The sequence below is a fragment of the Pogona vitticeps genome, chromosome 6, assembly GCF_051106095.1.
Source record: "Pogona vitticeps strain Pit_001003342236 chromosome 6, PviZW2.1, whole genome shotgun sequence".
Taxonomy (NCBI): Eukaryota; Metazoa; Chordata; class Lepidosauria; order Squamata; family Agamidae; genus Pogona; species Pogona vitticeps.
The window spans coordinates 9,485,120-9,512,565 of NC_135788.1; the positions used below are offsets into that span (position 1 = coordinate 9,485,120).

The 27,446-nt window shown below is 37.0% G+C and overlaps 1 protein-coding gene across 3 annotated transcripts in view; it reads left to right on the top strand.

The window, feature by feature from the left end:
* Positions 1 to 27,446, top strand: part of UBE3C (ubiquitin protein ligase E3C) — a 64,048-nt gene that overhangs the window by 30,344 nt on the left and 6,258 nt on the right. For 2 of the 3 annotated variants that reach the window (XM_020779712.3, XM_073002891.2), the window contains exons 13-21: positions 938 to 1,170; positions 6,380 to 6,484; positions 7,534 to 7,621; positions 9,766 to 9,863; positions 10,763 to 10,895; positions 14,267 to 14,514; positions 22,540 to 22,752; positions 27,040 to 27,228; positions 27,341 to 27,407. In XM_020779712.3, coding sequence (XP_020635371.3) covers positions 938 to 1,170; positions 6,380 to 6,484; positions 7,534 to 7,621; positions 9,766 to 9,863; positions 10,763 to 10,895; positions 14,267 to 14,514; positions 22,540 to 22,752; positions 27,040 to 27,228; positions 27,341 to 27,407 — 1,374 coding nt within the window. The remainder of the gene's footprint in view (positions 1 to 937; positions 1,171 to 6,379; positions 6,485 to 7,533; positions 7,622 to 9,765; positions 9,864 to 10,762; positions 10,896 to 14,266; positions 14,515 to 22,539; positions 22,753 to 27,039; positions 27,229 to 27,340; positions 27,408 to 27,446) is intronic. The other variant, XR_013537730.1, reaches the window with a different exon arrangement.

Below are 27,446 nucleotides of genomic sequence, written 5' to 3' on the forward strand. Positions count from 1 at the left end.
AGGGCTTTCACTTAACTAGGGCTTATTTTGGGGGTAGGGCTTATATTACGAGCATCCTGAAAAATCCTACTAGGGTTTATTTTCAGGTTAGGTCTTATTTTCAGGGAAACACGGTAACATTGAAATTGCCTGTAAGATGCTACCTTTTGTGGATTTAATTAAGTTAAAATTACATTTCAAAAGTAATTCACATGGGAATTATTAGTGTAGCAGCTAATATTCTATAGATGCTTTTATATCTTAAAGGGAATTTTAGAGGCATATTGATAGATTCCCCCCCCTCCCTAATTTTATGCCACTTTTTAACTTATGGAAAAGTGACAGAGAAGTAACAGCCAATGCAGTGAGAAATGCAGTGAGTTACTTTTAAATACAGTGGACCCTTGACTTACAGACGGCTTGACTTACAGACTTTTTGAGTTACAGACTTCTCTGGCCGCAAAATTTAGGTTTGACTTGCAGACTGAGATTTGACTTACAGACCAGAAAAAAAAAAACAAAATGGAACAAAAACAGCCTGTTATGGGATTAATTGGTTTTCAATGCACTGTAGGTCAATGGAGACTTGACTTACAGACTTTTTGACTTGAGAACCGCCTTCCAATACGGATTAAGTTCTCAAGTCAAGACCCCACTGTAGTGCAAGGACTGATAACAACAAATTACTTGTTAATCAGTATGACAACTAATGAAAACGAATTGTTTTGCTAAAATTAACTTTCTAAGCTCTATTGCATAAATGGACATATGCAAATTTTAAATCAGATGTAATTCTTCATCTAGTACAATAGAATGGCTAATTCTCACCTATACTGAAAACAAAAACATGTACATCTGACTAGCTTCATGGCATGGATCCACGTTATTAGTTTGTTTTGTCTTAATAATTTTGGGATCATAAGAGCAAGTTCTTAGCTATGGTTTGTGTTTTGTGTAGTTGTAGGTCAAAGACAATCATCAATGATGCCTTTTCCATTAGATGATTTGGTAATATTATCACGCTGCCTTCGAGATGCCTGTCTAGGAATTATTAAATTGGCATATCCAGAAACCAAGCCAGAAGTTCGTGAGGAATATATTGCAGCTTTTAGAAGTGTTGGAGTCACTACCAATACAGAAATGCAACAGTGTATACAAACAGAACAAAAACGGTGGATTCAACTCTTTAAGGTAAATACAGTGTCATCTATATAGAGTGAGCCAAAAGAAATGGCACTTCATTCTTTTTCATGCACTTTGAAAGCGAAGAATTGCAGGTAATGGCAAATCTAAGACTAGAGTAAGCACTTGGTTCAGTGGCCAGGTTAATAAGCATTCAACTTTAAATGTTTAAATTTTTTTCCATGCAGTACTTTATCATAAATGCTATTATAAAATATGCATTTTTGCCATTCTGAAATATAATTTTGCTCTTTAGAGCTCATTTTCTTGAGAGCCTTAAATGCAGAAGAACAATCTACCTTAGAATCCAGCTGTGGACATGGACTCCACATGTCCTGCATATAGTCCTACAAGACCCCTATTTACAGTTTTTCAGGAGATTGTTCACAAGTTTCTGTGATCTGTTAATCAAACATCGCTAGGTATTTGCCAGTATTTTACACAGTTTGTTCACCCAGACCACCAGTATTGCAGTTCTGGTGCAACTACAATTGTTCTGAAAAATAATTTCAGAACAAAGTGGTGGGGAAGGAATCAAGGATGTAACTGTTGCACAAGACAGTGCTTGACTTGCCATGAAATTTCTACAGCAAACACATATAGTCAGCTAAAATTACTCATTAAAGCAGTGGAAGCAGAAGAAATGCATTTTCCAAATTGAATGCTAGATTTACAGTCCGTTTAATACCGGTGACCTCTCACACACTAATGTTCAGTTCGAGTCATCAGCTGTCCCTTCAGGTCTTTTATCACTGCTTTTGTCAAGCTATCTATTTAATTGAAAGAAGTTAATTGAATGAAAATGATCAACTAAGCTTGTATTAATATTGCTAATGGAACTTTCTTCTTGGCCATGTTTGGAGAAAGATGTCATGCTAGACTTTAGGAAAGGCCCATTAATGCTTGCACTTAACCTGATGGGCTAATTAAGGAATGCTTATTCATTCTACAAGTCTACAACAGCCTCTATCCCACCCATTTTCCCTGAGTTTTACAACACATTTCACTTATGAGCATGAACATTATGGATATTACTGGCCTTGGAATAACTGATAATGTTTTGACTGTGTTGGATACTGTCCCGTTACATGGCTAAATGAAGAGTTTTTACAGATTTACTAAATTGCAAAATTTTATTTAGCTATATTTCCTTTCAGTTTCTAAGATGAGACCCAACATACGTTCTCATGTGTCTTGGGTAAAACATGCCACATCTTTGTACGATGCATTATTATACCTATTCAGCTAATGATCGTGTTTTTTGTCTGTGCTGCTGTGTAAAAAATTATGTTCAGTTGGTATGATATTGGAAGATATCATGCATGACATTCAATCTGGGTTACCAAAAAGAATTCCATGATAATGATGTTTAGCAAAGTTTGAATAACTAGAAATACATACAGTATGGTTCTCTAAATTTGCATATGTTTTTGGTGGTTAAAAAATGAACTGCAGAAGAGTCTCTCTGGACGATATCAATATGTTTTCTATAGCATGCATATACATGAAATGCAGCATCTTGTTTAGATCTTTATTCTGTGTTAATGTTGAAAGAGGACCAGAATAGAAGCCACAATATTTTAACTGTACAGATAATTTCAAGACAAGGATGCCAAAATAAATAAATTCCTGTCTCTGACCGTTATCTGTGAAACTTGAAAAGGTGGGAGCACCTGGAATACATGTTAAGAAAATCTTAAGGAACAATATCTTTGTGCTCTGAAATGGTAGAGGGTATGAAAACCTTTTAGTATCCATCTTTTTTAAGGAGAAAAGCTACTGTTTGCATTTTCACAGTATTAAATGTGGGTTGAGCAAATTAGCATCTTATAGAGTTGCCTTCATTCTCTGTGTGGAAACAGTTGATCTAAAAGGGGGAAAAGTTTGTTGTGACATGGGGCCTGCAGCCTGTTTCATAAAGCTCTGTGAAAGACATGGGGCAATAACTTGAAATCCCCCCACCCCATTGCAATAATGGGTGGGTTTTTGTAAAATAAGCAGATTTTTTCCCCTAAAGCATTGTTATGGGGTCTTTAGAGCAACCAGGTTCCCTACGATAAATGTATTACATTCTGTGACTGAAGGAACTGTAGTAAGATTGATAAAGGTTTCAAAGGGAATCTATGGGAGTTTATTGCAGCAAAACCACGAGAGTTATGTCAGCACACTTAAGACTGAGAGTTGATTTACAGCATGAGTAATCCATAATTACAGCATGGAATGCAGTCTACTTCCTCAGGTACATGGGGTTCAGTCTTAGAGGCAAAGATATGTTGTATATGCACAGGATGTGTGGATGGTGTATTGTGACAATAATGTTTAATAGAACGTAATCGGTACTAGAAAGACTTTCAAGTGCTGCACCAAATGTTCGTGGGATTTACATTTTGACATACAAGTTGTCATAGGAGTGTTGTGTGTGTGTGAAAGAGAGATTCCACCTGACAAAAAGGGTAGCTGTGCTTTCTCTCTCTCAAACCCACACCATCTGGGTGCCAAGCTATGTGCAATGTAATCCTACTCCTTCTCTTGTACCTGTAGAAGAAGGGAAATGCTTTTTGTTGAGGATTACTGTCCTTTGAAACAGTAACCCCCATTTTAAATGGGGGCAATTTGGAACAATCAGGCTTCTTCCATCTGCATCAAAGCCATACGAAAAGAATGTAGCTTCAAAAAAGCATTTTTGTCATTTTGTGGATGCTTCATACAGGTAGCTGGGAACTCCTCTTTTGACTTAATGCCAAAAACTTTGTGTGTACAAAATGTTTCTATCAGAAAGGTAGTTTTCCTTCCTGTTTTCTCATTATCTTCCTTTAAGTCTCATTCAAAGTCACAACAAAATATTATATATGATATTTATCTAATATGTAAACGAAACCCAAAAAAATGAATTTAAAGGAATATAATTTTAAAAGTTAAATTGACGCTTGTTCCTTTTTTAGGGTTCTCTTCCTTTATATTAATGGGTTTGATAATGTTTGTAGGGCTTTGGTCCCCACAAAAAAGCAGTAAAAGGCTCTGCTTAATTTCTTAGAATGTCTTTCAAATTACTTTCTTCAGTGCCTGGAACATTTGACATGCAGTACCACTTCATAGGGTGCTCAGTTGTCATCTAATGGAATTGGCACTTTAGTGACCAACTTAGTTAACCCGCATTGAACTTTATAAAGGGCAAGGTGGTGAAATAATTTCTGTGTAATCATATAGATATTCTAATGGTTTGCTTTTTAGAATATTTATTCCATAGTGTGAAAATCTCACTTACCAAATCATGTCATTAAAACAGTATGTGCAAAGGAAACTCTTTTGAATGTCCATTAAGGCTTTCTTTTTCTCTTATGCTTTTGGCATTTGCCCACACATCCACCAATTGACACACTACTGAAGTAACTGCTTGAAACAACCATTAGTGCAGTATATTGCCTTACCTCCATAATTCTTCTTTCCAGCTTGATATAAGTTCAGTGATACAGTTTAGTCCTGTGATATACAGCTGAACATCTTAAAGTCTACTTGGTCCTGAGTTATTATTATGTACATACATAGATCTTGTGGAAAGTCTGGAGACAAGGAAAGCTTGTAACATTCTTCCTCTAGCACACATGAAATATCATAGGTAATTCTCCAGTCTTCAGGAGTGGGGTGTAGATCATTTCATCACACATAGTATTGGATATATGTATATTCCTGATTGTCAGGATAATTTGAAGCCAGGATTGGTGTGCTGGTCAGTTGACAAGTCAATATTGTCAGTATTTCCCTACTACCTGACTGTTGTCAAATGTTGGTGGCTATTCTGTGAAGTCATAACCGATGGCTGTAGCAATAATTGAATACAAATATAAACCCTGTTTTTAAATCCGTTTTGTTCTAATAAAGTTAATGCTTTAAAAATACATACAGTACTTGACTATTCAGATGATCAAATGTTTTTAAAAAATCAAATGCTTAACCTCAGTGTTACTGGCTCTTAATATGAAAGAAACAGAGGTTCAAACCTTTTGAACAATATACAGTGGTGCCTCACTTAGCGATGTTAATTCGCTCCGAAAAATCGCTGCTAAGCGATAACATCGCTAAGCGAAAATAAAAAGCCCATAGAAACGCATTGAAACCCCTTCAATGCGTTCCTATGGGCTTAAAACTCACCTTTAAGCGAAGATCCTCTATAGCGCCGCCATTTTCGGTGCCTCTAAAGCGAGGAATCCGTGCCTGAAAACAGTGGGCGGCCATTTTGTTTACCAGGTGGCCATTTTGAAACCGCCAATCAGCTGGCCGAAAATGGGGGCTTTGTGATGATCGCTTCCCTGCGATCATCGCAAAGCTAAATTCACCCATAGGGACCATTGCAAAGTGATCGCTTTTGCGATCGCAAAAACATCGTCGCAAAGCGATTTTGCCACAAAATGGAGCGATCGCTATGCGAGGCACCACTGTACTAGGTTTTAACTCCCTATATCTAGGTATCATCTCTTGAGTAGATTCTTGGTATTCACGTAGTACTAAATCATGTTTTGGGATTGAGAAACTGAGTATCACAAACATGGGGCTTTCCCCCCACTGAACCATGGACAATAATCTACATGTATTTCTAAATTGCAGTTTATTGCTAGGACAATGGATCATTGTAAACCTCAGGCTCTCTTACGTGTTGTGCTCGTGAAAAGCAATTTGAAAGTGTTTGCATCTTTCCAAATCTAGTAAAAGCAGCTAATCATAACTATATGAAACTGGCCTGTTTCGACAAATTGTCATTGAAACTACTGCAGTTTAGGATTTGTATGCCCCACTAAACTACAGTTAATCTAATGGCAAAGTTTTAGATTTCTGCTTTAAAGCTTCGGGGATGGTGAAGGATTGTTTTATTCTCTGTCATGTATAAATAAATTCACTAAGTCTGATAAAGCTGGAATTCCTATTTTGAATTTTTTTAAAAATTGTGCTAACATTTTGTGTTAAGGGATTACAGTAGACTCTGTGAAGCAGCTGTTTAAAGTAACCTACTATCTAGTGAACTATGGCCAAATCTTCAGTTTGTTAATCACATATTTTAAGAATGAAAATACTGTAGAGGCTTTCCAGTAACTTTTATATATATATAAAAGTTACTGGAATTTTTATATATATAAATATATATCACTGCTTTTAAAAATATAAGGTTCAGTATGTCTGTCTTTTTGTATAATACCATTTTATATTGGACTATTTCTGCATACAGGTGATCACCAACTTAGTGAAAATGTTGAAAGCCAGAGATACAAGACGGAATTTCTGCCCACCAAATCATTGGCTTTCAGAACAGGAAAACATTAGAGCAGATAAGGTAACACAGAGGTGTTTTTTTTAACTTTTATAAACAGGGGTGGAAAATTTCCTACCAAACTGTGTTTACAGATTACAGTAAATGTAGTTTTATGCTTAAATCTAAATCCAGTTTTTAATAATCTCAGAACTCTGCATTACTAAAATCTAGCATAGGTGTTAGCTGACCTCTTGAGATATTTTAATGTTTAATATCCATGTTCTTTGTTTTCCCTATAATATGAAAGTATTTGACAAATATTACTTAATACAATGCATATTTACTCAAAAGAAATTTTCACTAAGTTCAGTGGTATGTACTTGGGGTGTGTGTAGGACTACAGTTAACGTATTTGTTTCATCTGCTGTAACCTTGTGATCTCTTATTCTAAGGGTGAATGTAGTTTACAGTTCATCAGAAGTTATCATCCAGGTGTGGTATACTGTAAAGTAGAGCTTGTAATGCCCTTAAAGTCTTTCTGTGAAGGGTATGACTAAAGACGATTGCACATTGAATTCTTACATGTTTAGTGCTGGTCTTTGATTTGTTCTATATGGGTGAAGTATCACTTTAATACCTGAAACTGCCCATAGGAACATCTCTCCATTACCTGCCTCCAAAGTTACTTGATCTTTGGAGAGGCTGTAATGCCTATGGATTTCTTTTTGATAGTGATACATATACTTTCTCTGAAGTGCCCCTCATCCATGGGATCATCTTCCTTCTGCTGTATGTTAGGCTTCATCACTAACATGTTTTAAACATCTATTGAAAACTTGTCTTTTTACTTTGGCCATTCCTCCCTATGAGCCATTTGAACTTATTCGTACATTATATGATTGTGGTCTTCTTTGGCTTCTTCTATTTCATATGACATTGTAAATATCTTTAAGACTTCTGCAAATAAGCATTAAAGAAATATTTCAGAGAAAGAATGTTTTCCTTCTGTTTTAATATATTGTAACTATATTTTCAAATCTTTTCCTGGCAACGATTAAATTGAAGGAAAAATTATAACCCTGAGCTTTTTAATTTGAGATATTTAATCACGGTGTTCAATGAATCACTAGGTTACACAACTTTATGTGCCATCAGCCAGGCATGTATGGAGAGTGAGAAGAATGGGAAGAATAGGGCCATTGCAGTCTACTTTGGATGGTAAGTTTATATAAGTGATTTTTTAAAAATTAAACCTTTCCAACTTTGGTTATTAATTACCAAAAATCACTACTTCTGGGGTTACTTTATCTGTAGTAAATTTTCAGTAATTAGATACTTCCCCCCCCCCCCTAATGTCATCAGCCTTATTTGGTGAAGGTTATGGCAATAGGATTTCAACCTCTATGTTCCACTTACATTTTTGAGTGAAAATGTCTTCAACCTGCAAATGTGCTCATTCTTTCTAGATGACCAGTGAACACCTTTGAAGTGGGAAAAGATGTGATAAACATGATTATGTGAAGACGGGCACATAACAGTGTGCTTATTATTTGTTTAATCTCACTTGACTCCATATGGGCTAAAACCAATTAGTGTGAAAGAACCACTAGCTCACATATGGCCATGTTTATCTGTGCTTTTTCATTTACTTAAATGGCAAGCCCTTGAGTTCTAAATGTCTTGTGTATTGATGATTCAATCCCATAATTCTCTTTAAAGATGGAAATGTTGATGGGGCAATGTAGATACAATTGACTAATTGACCAGAATAATTGAACTGATGAAGTTAGATTGTAGTTTACCTTTGCTGTACATGCACTTTCTGTTTTTTCTGTTTTAACCATTAGTTTAAAAGATAGCATGTATTGATAGTAAATAAAAACTTACTGAAAGCACTCAGATTCCAATAGTTTGAAGTATTGCCAAACCTTCTCAGATGTCTTATGTTCTTATTGCATGACGCTCTTTTAAATAACTATAATTTAAAAACAGTTTAAAGTATAACGTGTTACTCGTGATGGTTACTGAAAAAAAATCCAATTTGAGTGTTTTCCCTTTGATGTAAAAATTATACATGCTAGCAGTACTGAGATTTTTTTTCCTGCAGAGTGCCTATATGTCCTTGTGAATGGATCTTTATTCAGACCATGAAAACCTTGAACCTTTTGGCTTTGGAAAGTTTCATTTTCAGTTATGTTGGTTGACCATAGGCCTCATCAAAATATCTGAAATGTGCAGTTTTATTTGGGTCATATATGTCATGCGAAAATTATGGTTTTACTTACCATAAGTAGGAAGTCAGAGATAATTGCTGTTGTCCTGCCCATTCTTCTGTACATTCACTTAAGCTTCTCCCTGGCTTCCTTTCCCAGCCATAGTTCTTTACTTTGTATTGGAAAATGCTCCTACCATTCCCATGTTGTGGCAGTAACAAGTTCCACGCCACAAAATGTGATGGATTAAGTAGGAAGAGAAGCCAGATTCCAAATACTTGAGCAGGAGCTCTTAGATGAACTCTTTGTCTTGAATCCAGTGATGTCATTGCATTTGCTTAGAGTGGTCTTAACCGACCAGATAGGTGGGATATTAAATAAATAAATAAATAAATAAATAAATAAATAAATAAATAAATAAATAAATAAATAAATAAAATTAGGTTACCTTATTCTAAATGAAAGTGAACTTCTGGAAGTACTGTATTTTTCCGTGTATAAAACGAGACTTTTTTAACTTAAATAATTAGAAAATTGAGGGTTGTTTTATACATGGCAGGCAGCCGCTTTCCCTGCCTTTTGCGAAGCCACAGAGTAAAGCAGCCATGAAACGGCAGCACGGTCGCACCCCTTTGATCCTGAAGCAGCCATGAAAGGGCGGGAGGATCAAAGGGGCGCGAGCGTGCTGCCCTTTCATGGCTGCATTACCCATTTCCTAAGCTCCTCAGGACTTAGGAAGCAGGGAAACCGAGCCAGGAAAGCGGGAAAGCATGGGAGGATCAAAGGGGCGTGAGCCTGCGAATTTTCTAATTTGGGGGTTAGAAAAGGGGGGGTTGTCTTATACTTTAGGTCATCTTGTAAACGGAAAAATACGGTAAGCAGGAGAGTGATCCAGTGGAGTTTCCTGGTGCGTAAGAAATAATGGGCCCTCACATTCTTTGGGGAAAGCTCCTTCCATGTCCCCCAGGTTCATACTGCATCTAAACTTCTTGATCCTAGTTAATGTTGGTTATAAATCATCAGCAGGCTTGGTTCATTAGAAATCCTTGCTCTTTATTTACACAAAAGAATGGAAAAGGTAATATATTGTATTGCACATTATATAATAAGAACTGACTCCATGCTCATTTTTTTATTTTCTACTAAAAGTGGGCTTGGATCCGGCACCTCTTTCTGTGTCAGAGGAACGACAACTTGCAATATTGACTGAGCTACCATTTGTGGTTCCTTTTGAGGAAAGAGTAAAGGTACTTCATTTGATTAATGCTTGTACTTCTGACAATATGTGTATAAATCACTTACTATATTTGCTAAATGTGCAGTCTTGCACATTGTCTGTCCCTTTGCGCGTAAGAGTCTTCTCTCTGCCCGTGTCATTTCATTCTTTTAAAAATCAGGCAATAATGATGGTAATGTTCAAATGTTCTTTAAATACCGTAGTTCGTTCCTTTTAAAAACACCTGGAGATGTGTTTCTTCCAAATTGTGCTTAATTTTATTGTGTTTTTAAATAGCCTAGGTCCCAAATGACTTTTCATGTTCATCATTCCCTCCGTGTGCTTCCCCCACTGAAGACTTGGGGGGGGGGCAGTTCTGTCCAAAGTTTCCTTATTTTGCCCTGATGCTTGCCTTCAGAATTTCTATGAACTACCACTGGAGCTTCTTATGGGGCACAAAGGATTGGTACGAAGAAGGGTCTGTGTCTCAGGCACTCTGCTGTTGACATAGGGGCCTTCCATATTCCAGCCTGGATCTTAACGGTTATAGATTAATAGTAACAAGAATTGCAAACCACATAGCTTTAACTTCCCAGAACTTTGTTGCTACCTGTGTGTGTTCATAGTATTGAGAAAATGTTAAATATTATAGAAGAAACAAATGGTTTCTCTGAAGGACAATGATAAAGATAGGGAAAATGTTTTTCTTAGTATTATTGAGAAAGTTACAACTACTACAGAATGGAATTAAAACATACATGTTGATCTATTAATGCAGGTTATATCTTTTTATCGCTTCCATAACCCAACTTTTCAGTGTTTTTATCATTTTGTAGCACAGTTTGGAATGCAAGCCTCAGTGTTGTAGCATATATTGAACATTTGCATTTAAATAAGATTATTTTTCTTCTTGTCCCTTCTCAATACAAGATATTTCAAAGGCTGATCTACGCTGATAAACAGGAGGTTCAAGGAGAAGGTCCATTTCTGGATGGAATAAATGTCACTATCAGAAGAAATTACATTTATGAAGATGCATATGACAAACTTTCCCCTGAAAATGGTATTAATTAAAAATAGAGTTCATAATAGTAAAATCACTTGTCTTAGTACTTTTATAAGTATGTATATGCATAGAATCATAGAATAATGGAGTTGTAATGGGCCTATAAAACCATTGAATCCAACTCCTGTTCAAGGCAGGAATCCTAATCAAGCCAATCTGACAGAGGGTCGTCCAGTTTTCTCTTGAATGCCTCCAGCGTTCAAGAGAAACGCTGTATCTAGGAAGCCTGTGTCTAGATTATGTACCAGTTTTGTTAGTGTATCACATGAAGATAAAGGGCCCCAGAGTTTGTGAATTCCACAATTTTTAGAATTCCCATTTAAGATTTCATTTTTCTAAGGTTCTTTAATTCCAAAATTCTGCATATGCATTAGTGAGGCTATATTCTGGCTATGACCCTGTTGCATAAATGATTCAGTATAGGACTGATTATGTCATCAACCACAGCAATTTTTCAGAATTATTTTTTAAAAATCTGTTTCTTCCCAGAGTGTCCCAAGGCTCAGACAAAATCCCTTTAATCACTGGGAAGTTGTTGAGGGTTACAGGACAGGAGGGGGAAGTCTTTAATTACTGACAATTGATCGGCTGGTAAATCCATGCCTGTGGTGACAGTTTTTGCTATTTAAAGGCTTTTCCTCAAAATTGAATACTAGATTTATAGTCCTTTGGCCCCAAGTAGCTTCACAATGATGAAAGAGATTCCCCAGGAGCTTCAGGAACTTTGAGGGAGAAATCAAAAATGTTTTATTTCTGAAAAATTGCAACAGCTGATGATGATGTAAACTTTATACAGCATAAGTTATGGCAACAGGATTTCAGCCTCTGTGTCAGAAGCATAGGAGTTTGTATGAATTACAGTGGTGTCCCGCATAGCGACGTTAATCCGTTCCGGATTAATCGTCGCTATGTGGAAACATCACTAAACGGAACGGAAAAACCCATAGGAATGCATTAAACTTTGTTTAATGTGTTCTTATGGGGCCCAAACTGACCATTCAGCGAAGATCCTCCATAGCGCAGCCATTTTGGGCACCCGGCGGCCATTTTGGAACCGCCAATCAACTGTTTGAAAAACATCGCAATGCGAAGATCGGTAAGCGAAACGCTTACTGATTATCGCAATGCAATGTTTTGCCGATTAAAACATCGCAATGCGATCGCGTTAGCGATCTTAAAAAAGATCGCTATGCGGATTCGCCGTTAAACGGTGCGCTCGTTATGCAAGGCACCACTGTACTTCCCTATGATTTGGAGTATTAGTCATCTAAAATTACAGTTGTGGACTTTTCATACTTGCCCTTGTTATTGCATGTTGATATAGCCCTGAACAGTCATCATGGGTAGGATTTCCAAGCTTCTAAGTTCTTTGGTGAGTTATCCTTCAGTTTGTGCACAAGAAACACAAACATTAAAAAGTTCTCAAAAGTCAGAAAAGATGTAGGGTACTTAATTTTTGTTGTCCTTCACTGTGAAGTCTAGTGCTAGATATACTCTTAAGACGTGGTCTTATGTATTGTTGGTCTTATGTAGCCTGCATAATTAATTTGTAAACCACCCAGATAATGCTTGAAGTACTATGGGGTGGTATATAAGCAGCACGTTTTGCTTTATGTATTGAATAAAATCACCTTGTGCTTTAGGCCCAGATCAAACAGTGCACTTCGATATCCTGCCAGCAAAATTGCAGCTTTTTTCCTTCCCCTCCTAGATCACCGGGGCAGGTTTTTAGAGTTTGGAGCGGTGCTGTAGGATGCAGGGAAATCACAAATTCTACCAGAACTGGCAACAAGTGGCAGAAGTGTGCCATTGGATTCTGGGCTTAGCACACTAGAATAGGATAGGATATTGGGCATTTAACAGTGTGGACTTCAGAAAGGCCTGTGATTGGAAGACTGAAGGAGCTCTAGGCTAGAAGAGAGACAAATTTGCTCATTTTCTCAAAGTGAAAAGGAAAGTGCATCTTTCTAAAACAAAACTATGTTGTCCTCTGTCAAGAAATGTGGACTGATATAGGTAGTTTAATAATGTTTTTTGAGTCATTAAATTGAAGAGCCCTCCTTGCATTGGGCAAATTTCCAAGGGAAAAAAAATCTTTATGGAAAGCTGATATTGTAAATGACAGCAGGGGAGCAATGAGCCATGTAAATCTAAGACAGAGTGGGGATCCATACAGTATCAGTCTGTGTGAACAGCCCTTACATGATAGCTGCTTCAAAATATGTTGCATGGATGTTGTGTGAATACAAACATTTCATCTACAACAGAGGTAGGAAATCTGCTATGTTTCAAATATTTTCGTCTGTACTTCCCAATATTCCTGATCAGTAAGTGACGATGCCAGATGGGAGTTGTGGTCCAAAATATCTGGACAGCATAGAACTTTTTAGTAATTAAATACTTCCTGCTTCTGTCCCATGGCTTGTCCAACTCACATGTAATCAGTCTCATCTGCAAGCAGTGTGAGCTAGGGCAGTGGTTCTTAACGTGGGTGATAATGCCCCCCAGGGGGCGATTTCATTTTTCAGGGGGGTGGTAGAACGAAAAGGGGCGGCGTGGGGGCGCTGGAGCAGGAGGGGGCGGTAGGGGGGCACTGGAGCAAGCCAGACCTGTGAAGATAGCTGCAGCCTTTTTACAGTGTGCATGAATATATATTTTCCTCCAATTTTAATTTAGTTTCAGACTTTTTGTCTTGAAATTTTTAGTTCCTGCATTTGTTTTTATGCCCTTTTTATATTTCTTTTTGCGTCTTAAAATTCACTTGCAACTGAATCATTAAATGTTACTTTTTGGGGGGCATTTCATTTTCTTGGAATTTAATTTTGTTTTCAGGGGTCATTGGATTTAAGTGTAATGAATGAATGAATGAATGAATGAATGAATGAATGAATAAATAAATAAATAAATAAATAAATAAATAAATAAATAATCATCGCGGGGAGGGGGGCGATGATAACTTCCTCAATGGCTCAAGGGGGCGTTTCTTTCAAAAAGGTTAAGAACCACTGAGCTAGGGGAAGAAAGTAGGAACTTTTAATATAATTCTCGCTTCTGTTGTGGAATGCACATTGCTTGTGCACAATGGGACTGATTATATATGAGTGGAGCAACCTATGGAGCTAAAGCTGGATCTGTTTAATTACTGAAAATCTCCCCCTGTCAGTGATATCATCACGCTTATGCAGGCATAAGTGTGGATAATTTATTGCCCATGGATAGATTGGACAATAATTAGTTTGTATTCATAAAATTAGTTAGTTTTCATAATTACTAAAACTTTCAATACAAAACTATTGGATTTAAAATGTATGAATGTAAAAAGGTGTTTCACCAATTCCTTTGTGACGTTCTTTCCCTTGTTTCCCCAGAACCTGATTTGAAGAAGAGAATTCGTGTTCATTTACTTAATGCTCATGGTTTAGATGAAGCTGGTATTGATGGAGGTGGAATATTCAGAGAATTTTTGAATGAACTACTAAAATCAGGATTTAATCCTAACCAAGGATTTTTTAAAACCACGAATGAAGGACTGCTTTACCCTAACCCTGCAGCACAGATGCTTGTAGGAGATTCTTACGCAAGGCACTACTATTTCCTTGGGAGGATGCTGGGAAAGGTAAAACATACTGCATTTTTATACCTAATAAGTGCTTTTATACTACAAAACATAAGTAGCATACAAGGAAGAATTTTAATGGAATATTTTCGGAAATGTAATGAACCTGGGAAACAGAAATATATTTGTAGTCATTTGGGGAGACCAAATTAGGCCCCTTACCCGATCAGGTCATAGGGGCACACTCATCACTGAATCTTGATGGGTGGTAGCAACATATAGAATGTACCATTTGGCCTTGCTTTTAAATGGTATGAAAAATGACTGCAGCAGACTCTCTGGCTCATCAAAGACATCACACACTGGAGATTACCTGGCAATATGCACGCTAAAAGTGGCCACATCCAAGGGCACTATAGTAGTTCAAAAAGGATCCCAGCACATTTTGGTTGAAAAAGTTTCCAGGAACCATCGACCAAAATAGACAATAGACTTTTTAAAAATGTGTAAGAATTTAACAATTTGGTACATCTAAGAATGAACTGTAAAATGGTGTGTGGGATGAGAAATAGCTGTGTAGCCATTTTAAAATTTAAGTCTAAAATCCTTTAGAAAAATTTATGTGTATTTAACATGATTCTAAAAGTATTGTACAAAAATGCATGTGAACGTGTGAAAGAAGTAAGCTTTGGTGGCCAAAATCTAGCAGCAAAAAAACGGGAAAGGAAGCCAATATACAGTAGATCTTTTTCAAAGCTTTTGCCAGTAGCTGAAATGCATTCTAGATATCAGTTGTTTAAAATATATAAAAGCATAGGGGGGAAAGTGACCTCAGGCTGAGAAAAATGGAATAAAGTCTCTGTGTTTTGCAATGAGAAAGGACCCAGTTGCCTATCATTTTGAAAGCAGAGAAGTATTGTGTGTCTTCCATGTTTACATAAGGCACAAAATGACTGTGTTATTTAATAATTAGCTGTACCCAGGTGTAGAAACCCTCTTTAACTGGCATGTTTGGAAAGTTGATGAATTCAGTAGTGAGATAAGGCACAATCTTACTGTTTAAGCCCAACCTCAGTCCCTGCCAGAATTGTGGTTTCAATTGAAGACCTTGGATGCTTATTCATCCACTTACGAAAATGCTTCCATTTTATTCCTTTGCAATTAATTCCTAAAATACAGCAATATGTTAATAAAAGCCTTGTGTAAATAAATTGCATATGTTGCAAAGGAAATACGATGATATGCACAACTATTTCTTATCTGTACAAAACAAAAGGCAAAGATTGTTGTTGTTAAGAACTCTGTTTATATGTTACAGCATTATCAGAAAAATACATTAAAATCAAATAATTTACATTTATTCTCTGTTCTGTTAGCCATTGACTGATGGTGGTTATTGTGTTTTGGTTAGCGCTGAATGTCTCTTACCCATTCTGCTTGTTCCTGTCTGATAATTAACCACCCCGAAAACCTTCATCAAGGTGGTTGTTGTTTGAAAGTAGCGTGTGAATCCTGATAATCACCTATAATCAGATAATAGATAGATAGAATGCACAGGTGCACACACAACCTCCCCTAACGTATTTCTGAGGAGATGATTTCTTAGCTTATTAGGGTTGCCGTCAGCAAAAGTAGCAGCATTTACAGAGTAATACTATGCATTTCTGTTCAGTGTGAGTCCTGTAGAGTTCAATGAGCCATATTCTTAGGTGAGAAAATATAGTATTGCAGCCTTAAAGGACTGATTGGCAAGACTGATTTAATACATTTTGGTTAACTTAAAGAGTTTATGATTGAATGAGCAAGCAGATTTTAAGTGTTTGTATGTATGTGGTATGAAACGTATGAAGTAGTCCTAAAACCTGCATGTGCAATCTTAGAAGAGGTATTTCACCTTCTGTCTCACAAAGAGGGAAGCCAGCTCTTCTGAAGCAGTGCCAGCCACGAAAAGCAAGGCTTGGCTAAAGCTAAAGCATGCTACCTGTTTCAAAACTTTTGTCTTGAAAGAAAATTTCATTCAGTTAGACTCCTATCTCTTTGCTGTATTTTTGCCTGTCATTAAGGAAATGAAAAGTTTTTCCCAGTCTCATCATGAGAAGAGTTGTTGGATTTTTGCAATCTGCAGCTAGCCAGGGGGCCCTTTTGAAAGAGCCGTCCCTTAAGGAGGTAAGAGGGACGGCTTGTAGACAAAGGGCCTTTTCGGCAGCTGCCCCCAGACTATGGAATGCCCTCCCGACTGAGATTCGTCTGGCGCCGACGCTGATGACATTTCGGCACCAGGTCAAAACCTTCCTGTTCCAGAAGGCTTTTAATTGAAATAATATTAGCTGTGGGTCTGATGGCAATTTTAATTGTATTTTAATTGTATTTTAATTATTTTATCTTTTGCTGTATTGAATTTTAATTATTGTAAGCCGCCCAGAGACCTCTGGGTAGTTTGGGCGGCATATAAATTGAATGAATAAATAAAATGAATATTATGGGGCCAGGTGTTTTTTGGGGGGAAAAAATTAGATAGTCCTCAGGATAGCAGGGTATGTAGAAAATTTGGAGAGGTTAGAATTCTGTCTTGCGTTTGAAAGCCCCAGCTGTAAACTCTGTGGTTCTTTGTTTGTATTTTAAATGGATTTCAAATGAAAACTAGGAATTATTTTTACAGAGCTTTTACGTTTTGTAAAAATACACATTTGACCTTTCACTTCGGTTATTTGCTCCAGGCATTGAGAGAAGAGTCTGCATGTTGTGCATCAGCCAAAGAAATATGTACTTCGGTAATATGACAAAATCATCCCCAAACAATGTTGACTGGCTAATACTCCAGAAATCTGTGCATTTCGTATTGTTCAATTATGTCCTATATATTCATTTATTTTTTAAATGGTTAATATAAGTTGTAGCTTTCTGTATACTAGTTTCATTAATATAACCAATTATCCTTTCATTACAAATGACTAAACTTAGTACCAGCATTTGTAAATACATTTCCACTACTAAAAGTGTGGTATTTTAACACTAAATCTTTGAGAGAGAAAAGATTGTATTGATTGTGATATTTATTGGGTCATAATGTATTTAAATTTTCTTTAATGCATATGTTAGTGATTGTTTACTGTGATAAAGTGCAGAAAGGTCTTTGCAAGCACTTCTACATAGAAAGAATTACCTCATGTCAGTGGTCACTTCTCAATTAAAAGTTCCATTAGCAGATGATTCCAGCTTCTGGTCTGTGTACTGATTGCATTTTATAGCTCCTAAATCAGGCTTCCTGGACAGGGAATAAATAAACAGTTAAAGTATGTGGTAATGGAATCCTGATCCTTTTTTTGCCTTTGGAAACACCTAGGTCCTTTTAAGTCAATTAAGTTCAGAGTATTTATGGAAATAAATTGTTATGTTTGAACTCTTACTGAAAATGAGTACTTTGCTGATTTGAAAATATTGATTTGTTTTGATCTATATCTCATGACCTAGATTGATGATAGTTACCTTCACACTGTTTTTTTAAAAAATGATTCATTTAACAAAGTTACATATTGCACCAGTAATTTACTCTCAAGAGCTCATATTCATTTCTGCATGAGCTTGCAACAGAGCATACTTTCGAATACACTAATTTAGGAATCTGTATGCTCTCTAAGGAGCAAAAGTCCATGAACTGTCCCTCACCCTGGACTAATATAGCTGTTTTTACTTATTAGAATTGTTTTATGCACAGAAGCCAGATGTTTGAAATACGACTTTAAAGTTTCTTCTAAGTAAAGCATACAGATAGACCAGCAATCTAAAGTCCTTTCATCTGTGCTTTTTTCCTGTGTTTGTATGACTGTCTTCCCCACACTACCCTGTTTCCCTGAAAATAAGACCTAACCTGAAAATAAGCTCTAGTATGATTTTTCAGGATGCTCATAATATAAGCCCTATACCAAAAGTAAGCCCCAGTTAAGTGAAACCCCGCCCTCCACCCTTGTGCAGCAAGCAGTAGATGACATGACTGTATTTGAATCAATGTAGATTGTTATAAATGAAAAAAATACAACATCGCCTGAAAATAAGCCCTAATGCGTTTTTGGAGCAAAAATTAAGACCCTGTCTTATTTTGGGGGAAAACACAGTAGCAGCTTCCAGATGTTGGATTTTGATACATGTCATCTCTGGCCAGGATGGAGGGCAAGAAGTGTTGAAGTGCCTCCAGAAGCTGCTGTGGAGGTAGCAACAGCACAGTTTGGGGGTTCTTGGTGCAGATAGTAAAATAGTTTTAGTGATGTGGAAAGTAAACACAGTAGCAGCTTCCAGATGTTGGATTTTGATACATGTCATCTCTGGTCAGGATGGAGGGCAAGAAGTGTTGAAATGCCTCCAGAAGCTGCTGTGGAGGTAGCAACAGCACAGTTTGGGGGTTCTTGGTGCAGATAGTAAAATAGTTTTAGTGATGTGGAAAGTAAACACAGTAGCAGCTTCCAGATGTTGGATTTTGATACATGTCATCTCTGGTCAGGATGGAGGGCAAGAAGTGTTGAAATGCCTCCAGAAGCTGCTGTGGAGGTAGCAACAGCACAGTTTGGGGGTTCTTGGTGCAGATAGTAAAATAGTTTTAGTGATGTGGAAAGTAAACCAAAAGGAAGAAAACTATTTTTATTTACTATTATTTAAAATATTTGTAATCCGCCTTTCTCATTAAAAACAACCCATACAAGAATTATAAAAGACAACATTTAAGCCAAAACAGTGAGTATACAATACTAAATAACATGAAGCAACAGCAAAACATATTCAGTGCAGTTAGGTACAACAATTCATTTAAAACCCCACTCAGCAGCCAGTTACTCAGGTAAAGTTTGCCTGAAAAGAAAGGTCTTTCTTTGCCTTATTGTGAAAGGACAGTAAAGACGGGGTCAGCCTATCCTCACGTGGCAGGGGCTCCAGAGTCTGGGAGCAGTAAGAAATTTGTACTGTTAATGAAATGTAGTTGTAAGCTCCTAGAATTTTAGTTAGAAAGATCATCACGTCCTGCTTCTTTCTGATGCAGGAAATCCACAGGTAAAGCATCTCTGTCAGATAGCCATCCAACCTTTGTCTGAAAATCTCCAATGGAGGGGGGTCCATCATTTGCTGAACTAAATAGTTCTGACCATCAGGAAGTTCTTCCTCCAGGCTCAGAAATGCTGACAAACTAGACGGATTGATATGGACGAGGACCTCTCTTGGCAGGAAGTCCCAGGACTTCTTCCTAATGGAAAATCCAAATCTCCTTTCATGTGATTTGAATACAGTGGCTTGAGTCCAGTGCTCTTCAGCCCTTCAGATATTTGAAGATGGCTCACTCATAAGGGTGAGTGTGGGCCTGAATTCAGTCGCAGGTTCCAATCAGAATAGACCTGTCGAATCAGTGGAATTTATATAGGTGTCCACTCACAATTCAGTAATTATTTTGATGGTCTTATCTGGTTGGGAATAATAATTGTACTTAAGCCATAAATTCCTTTATTTCCATGATTTTAAAAATAAATAAATCACTTGGGGGGGGGATCACACTTAATGTGGCCAAGGCAATTCTAGAAGAATGGGATGTGCACAATTAATGACTTATTGTATTTTGCTGCCTGAAAAGAGCAGAGCTCAAGTGCAATTAAGTTAACAAAGAATTATTGTACATTTGAGAGATGCTCATTACAAAACTTAGCTTTTACTCTAATTGGAATATTAACTATTCATCTAACCCTGTTTATGAATCCTCCTTTATTTATTTGGAAGAACTTAGCTACAGAATATGTGTTTAATTAAAATGATAATAAAGCCAATCAAGGTGGCATACAAATACTTTATATAGTTTTTAGATTAAATTATAAATATTTGCTGTGGAGTTACCTGAAGATTGATAGAGATGCATTTGAAAAGCATTATTTTTTTTATCGATTCTTAATGTAGTAAATTACTAAAGTTATTTGGCAGCAAACAGAAATGGCCTGTGATGTTGTTCACGTTTATTCTCCTGATAGCACCACAATTTGCATTAATTGCATTGCTAGTGCACTCACTTATATTAAAAGGCTTCTACTATAATTAATCCTTTTTATTTCAAATCATTTTGGCACAATTTCCAGCAATAAACACTCATAAAAGACAGACACTTGAAAAATAACAAGCAGGTTCCTCCAATATACCTATTGCTGTTTTCCCTTGGTATAGAGTTATTGATAGGCTTCTAGGAGCCAGTGCTACATATGGCTAAGAATTAAGACCCATATGAAAAATGCTAAGTGGATTATTTTGCATAAAAAATAGACGGTTCTTGAATCTGTGTAATTAACCTGTGTTTAGAAAATACCTTGATTTATGCCTACATTTGTATTTCAGTTGCATACATTATGGAAATTTAGTTTATAATCCATTTAGCTGATGTGATCATAGTGCTTAAGGCCATCATTTATTAGTGCTTGTATATTAAATGCTTTAAAGGTTTAAACCTGAATTGTGTTTTAAAAAGAGTTGAAGGGAAAAGAACCCTACACTTGCAGAAGTATTGAGTGAGTTGTAGATGAAATTTCACTTTAATTTCAGAGAGCTTTGATGTATTTAACAAAGGTAGTGGTATGTGTATTTTTGTGTCACTAATTCAGAACAGCAAATAATGACTTTTCAGATTGCAAATTAATGATTTACACTTGAAGTTTACTTTCTTAATTCAGCCATACAAATGTTGTTCACTCTCCATCTTTTATTAAATTACCGTGCTCTGCTTTGATCTGATTCATGCATTTTGAGTTGTAGGTCTAAATTGTCACATGACATCTGTGTATTAAAGTATGTTTGATGAGTCACCAATAGGATATCGATTCAATTCTTGGTTTGACAGTCCACCTGCTTTAGACCATGGGCACAGAAAGTTTAGAACCACTACTGTATGTATATTTGTGTATGCACTGAATTCTGTATCTCCATTTTAGATCAGGGTTGCAGAACCTGTGGCCTGTCAGATATCATTGGACTCCAGTTGCTTTCAGGCACACCCAGCACTACCGATGACTAATAGTTACAGAGTTGCATCCCAACAACACTTGTAAAGCCATTACTGTAGTTACTTACCCAGTTTAGACATATTAAAGCTTACATACCAACATGAATTTGACCCAACTCCAGGAGGCAGTGGAAGATAGGAGGGCCTGGCGTGTTCTAGTCCATGGGGTCCCAAAGAGTCGGACACAACTAAACAACAACAAAGCTTACATACATAATTAGAAGTAGCCTTCAGCTGTGAGAAATCCATGTTTCTCACTCAGTCTTGGTCTCCAGTTATCCAGTCAAAATGCTGAACGTGGTATGGAGTAAACCTCTGCTTTTATTTGAATGACCGTCTCACAGAGTTGTTCTAGCAAAATAAATTACGCTAAGAAAGCATGGGCAGGAACATCTCCTTAATTGACAGAATACTCCAGAAATGCACTTTGATGAGTACAGGATTTGTACTTGGTGCTAATTTTTGGTAACAGCGTTCCATGTCTAGTCACGCTGGCCACGTGACCACGGAAACTGTCTATGGACAAATGCTGGCTCTACAGCTTGGAGACTGGGATGAGCATCGCACCCTAGAGTCGGACACGACTGGACTAAATGTCAAGGGGAATCTTTACCTTTACAGAATTGTAAGGTATTTGTATCACAATTATGCACAGATTTGATGTCTTTCAGCTGTGTTTTGATAAAATGAAGTTGTAGAGTAATTAAACAACATGGTCCCTAAAGTAGATTTGGTGCTGAATACAGACAACTAACTGCCATAATGAAAAAAAATTGTATTTTTATGTTTATTGGATAAAGATATTGAGCTTTTCTTCATAGGATGAACAATGATGATTGAGTAGCTGACATAGTACAGCCTGGCTACTTGCTTACATATGGAGTGTGCAATACAAAGAGGAGAGTGGGGAATGTATACAATTTTCATAGATGGAGGAGATTGTGTGTTTAATGGAGAGATCAACTGGAAGTTTTTGAAATGAAAGAATGTATGAAAATTTTCAGATTTTGGAAATATAGCAAAATGAGTAAATTAATGTTCAGCTGTTTCCTTTATTGTTTTTTTTAAAGGCTTTATATGAAAACATGCTTGTTGAGCTCCCATTCGCCAGTTTTTTCCTTTCTAAGTTGCTGGGGACCAGCGCAGATGTGGACATTCATCATTTGGCTTCTCTAGATCCTGAAATGTACAAGAACCTGCTTTTTCTTAAGAGCTATGAAGGGGACGTAGAAGAACTGGGGCTGAATTTTACTGTGGTGAATAATGACTTAGGTGAGGCACAGGTAAGAGATTTGTTTTTTTCCATTCCTAGTATAGCCAGTTAACTATTAATTTCTCAGCAACATTTGCATTCAGATGTCATAGTGATAAGGCACGTGTGCCACAACTGCTGTTCAGGCAGCTTGGGAGTCAAAGTAGACATATTCTGACTAGTTTACTATTCTGGACATAATCTTCCTCAGTAAGCCAAAAGCTGTTTGCGTATATCAGTAGTAGCACTTGCTTTTTGATATCAAGTTGGACTGTTTGAAAGAGGAAAATTATTGAATGATTATATTCTTTCAAAAAAAAAGAAGAAGAATAGTTAAATGAAGAATGCTTTTAATTGACCTTAGGCTTTTCATTGAAACATTTGGATGATCTGGTATCAAGGTACTTGTTTCATTATCTTTTGTATTGTATTTCAGAAAGCAATTGCTGAAGTCAATTGTTCTGAAATGCTGACATGCAAAGTATAAAACAGGATATGCTGGTATGTATTCCAGCAATTGGTGGGTCCAGAGCAAAGTGGTCTGAGGTCAGATCAGGGTGGATTTGATTGAAATCAAATTGATTCAGGTTAACATATAAACCGAGGTCTGTCTCTAATAATATATTTAGTTTGCAAAGTGTAAATTGTAATTTAAGGTTTTTTTGATTGGTTTTTTTGATGGCTTAAAATAAAAAAAAATCAATTAAAAATTAAATCATGATTTAAATAAATTTGATTTTAAAAAAGCATTGATCTTTATCCACCCTGGGTCAGATGTTACTTCTTAGAATTTGGAGATTTTCCCATCTTGCAAACAAAGTATAATTCGATTCTAAGGATGCCCTCTTATGAATAAGGCCCAGAGAAACAGTTTTCCTGCCTGTATAGCACAACTGATTTCCATGCAACACTTTCCTGCCAGGAGAACACAGCACACATCCTTAAAACACCTTTCTTACCTACAGAGCCCCACAAGATTCCACACAGAGTAGTTGCAGTTTAAATAGCTTTACATATTTTCATATCACCTCTCAGTGATTAGATGTAACAGTAGAAGAGATTTGCATGTTAGGCAGGAAATCTCCATAGTCCACCTCTGCCCACTAGGAGAAATTCTGTGTTCCACGGTGCTGAATTTGTAGACATTCACAGTGGCATGACAAATAGTTCTATGTGCTAAACCAGTTTTTCTTAACCTGTTCCTTTCGAAATGTTTTAAATTAAAACTTCTACCACCTTTTGTCAGGAGATTCAGTGATCATGAATGGTGGAAGTTATACTCCAGAAGACCTGGAAAGCTTCAGGTTTGGGAATGCTGGAGTAGATGGTTATCAGAGTGGAAAAATAGATTATAAAAGCAATCCCCGGCATATAAACAAGTTGTTCTCCCCTAAACTCCCCTAAGCAGTTAGGATTGAGAACAGAAACAATGATTTGAGATAATGAATCTACTGTAAATTGGAGAATATGCCCATTGAAGGACCCTCTGAAGTGAAATATGTGAGCTTATATGTAGTACCTTCCAAATGTTTATAGGAAATGTCTTTTGAGGCTAATGAATGCCATAGACAAACACCTCCCCCCCCCCTCTTTTTTTAGTAGATCATTAACCTTTAAGGACAAGGATTTGGACTACATTAAGTGGACTTAGGTACCATTAAAAATCAATGAGACTTAAATCATGACTACTGTATTTACATTAATTTCCTTGAGACAAATGTTCAATGAACTTAGACTGGATCCAGCCCTTTGTTTGTAACAGGTTAACATACAGTAGAAACTGTGGTCTGTCTCTGATAGTGGATTTAGTTTGCGAATGTTATTTTGGTTTAGCTGCAGAGGAATTTTACAGTTAGTTTCCTGTGCCCAAGGGAGCTTTGGACTTGGGCTTCTTGGACAGAAAACGTCTGAAACTGGAAAATTATCTTCTGATACACCAAGAGGATTTACCTAAATCCTTGTGTGTTCCTAAAGTACATATTTGGATCCCTGCCATTTTAATTGCTTCTAGTGGGTTTTTCGCAGAGTTTCTTTCAAGAGAGAATTTTAAAAGAATAATCTCATACCATAATTGAATGTCTTTCTACGGAAGCAATTCACATACCAATAAAGAAAAGCTGTTATAACTTGGAGAAATTCCAGTGTTAGGTGCAATCCCCATCATGTCTGTTTGGAAACATATACTGTAACACTGAAATCATGAGATTTCTGAGTTAACTCAGTTAAGAGTGGGGTCTGAAACTGTGATGTAGTTGTCCCATCTGTTCCCAGAAACATTGCCAGATATTTGTCAGAAAAAAAACAGTTGAAAAAGGAAAGCTACTGAAAATAAAGCCCACAAGAAGAGCAATGATACACTGTTCACACCAGAAATGTTGTGATGTATAGCAATGGCGGAATATTGCATGGTGGGTTTTTTTGGTTTTTTGTTTTGGTCATTTCTAAAGATTCTGATGAAGATCCTATTGAGCAGTGGTGGAGCAGTCACTTTCACTGGAGCACTGAAGTAGGATCTTTCTGCATTCTGTTGCACTAGTTGCCATTCAAGCATATGTGACTTAAACAGAATGAGTAGTTTGACACTGTTACCACTTGGGTGATGAGATATGCAACACTTCCTTGAACACAAGTATTCTTGTCTATTGCATGAGCAGTTCTGCTGAAGAGAATCCTCATTTCTGTACTGATATTAGCCTGCATTTTAGATGTGCCCAGAAATGTTGGTTTGATAAACACTATAAATGGAAGTGATGGTACAGTCTAATAAATTGTAGTTTATTCTATCAAGATTTGTCATGTCTAAACCAGTCTTGAAATTATTACTACTAATAGTCATTTGCTGCCAAATCAATTCTGACTTGTGGTGTGGCCTTTCAAGGTTTTCCAGGTAGAGAATAGTCAGATGTGGTTTACCATTCCCTCCTTCTGCGGGCATCCTGGGACAGTCCAGCTTGCCCAAAGCCACACAGGTTACCCTTTCTAGGATGCACAGTGGAGAATTAAACTCTCAGCCTCTGGCTCCGTAACCAGAAACCTAAACCACTGAGCTATTCAGCCAGCTTTGAAATAACTAGGATCTCTTAATTAATCTAATTAATCTGTATATTGAGTACTCTTGATTAGATTTTGATTTAAAAACAAGTTTTCGTGTCTAATAAACAAATACTTAGTGCAGTGCATTATGGTGTTCCTTAGGCATCATTAGACCTAGTCATGGAGGACTCTCTCATACTGAGAGTGTTGGACCAGTTGACACAGTATGGTGCCTCTGCTGACAAACGATGATTTTCAGGAGATGGTGTTTTCCCAGATTTTATCCTGAAATACTAGAATACACCACAGGGGTAAAAAGCTGGGGAAAGTTGCACTCTAATGTGGCACATTAACATAGTACAGTGGTGCCTCACTTAGCGATGTTAATCCGTTCTGGAAAAAACATCGCTAAGTGATTTAATTGCTAAGCCATTTTAAAAAGCCCATAGGAACGTATTAAAACGTGTTTAATATGTTCCTATGGGCTAAAAACTTACCTTAAAGTGAAATTCCTCCATAGTGGCGGCCATTTTGGGCGCCTCTATAGCGAGGCAAAACAGCGGTGGCCATTTTTTGCAGTGGCCATTTTGGAACCGCCGATCAGCTGTTTAAAAAAGTTCGCTTTGCGATGATCACTTCCCTGCGATCATCGCAAAGCGAATTTTAGCCATAGAGGACATCGCTAAGCGATTGCTCCAGCGATGGCCAAAAGTCCATCGCAAAGCGATTTCATTGCTCAATGGAGCGATCGCTAAGCGAGGCACCACTGTACACGACAATTGACTAGTAGTAGTTTGGGTACTCCTGTGAGCATCACTGTATTATGTTTGCCTGTTCTTGTAAAAAAGAAATCGTCTTCAGAATTTAGGCAGAATAGAACTGATTTCTGGCTCTATGCAAGTTTTCCTGACTGAAATTATGAAATCTTTAAAAATACGTTCATTGCAGTTCAGCCATCAGTTGAACTATGACCTGCATGATTTGGATAAGATTCTGCAGGTACATTATGCCACCTTGTGGGAGACACTGTGAAGAAATAGGCCACATTATCTTCTTTGCTGCTGATTAGTGTGTTCTTCTAGACAAGCACTGTTTTTTCTCCCTTCTTTGTAAAAGTCCATCTATATTGATTGTGCTGTAATGTACTTATTGTTTAGCTGCAAGGGTGGGGGCACAGGAATTGCTATGCTAGCAAAATGTCATGAAATATATTATTAATGTTGGGGTAGAGGGGATTGCAATTCATTGCCCACGACCTTTTATAGAAAATGTTTGTGTTTTGCAGGTGGTTGAACTGAAGCCTGGTGGAAAGGATATTCCTGTCACTAGCGCCAACCGAATTGCCTACATCCATCTTGTGGCTGACTACAGGTTAAATAAACAGATCAGACAACACTGTCTCGCATTTAGGCAGGGTCTTGCCAATGTTGTTAATCTTGAATGGCTTAGAATGTTTGATCAGCAAGAAATTCAGGTACGACTGCCTAAATCAATGGAGGAAATAATTTAATAATGTGAACAAATGAAAAAGATGTGGAAGTTCTGCTTGAAAATAAATAAATATGTTTGTCTCCCATTCTTTTTAGGTTTTGATTTCTGGTGCACAGGTCCCTATTAGTCTAGATGATCTCAAAACGTTCACAAACTATTCAGGCAAGTATATTGCAGTTAAATAAGCTCTCTAAGCGTAGA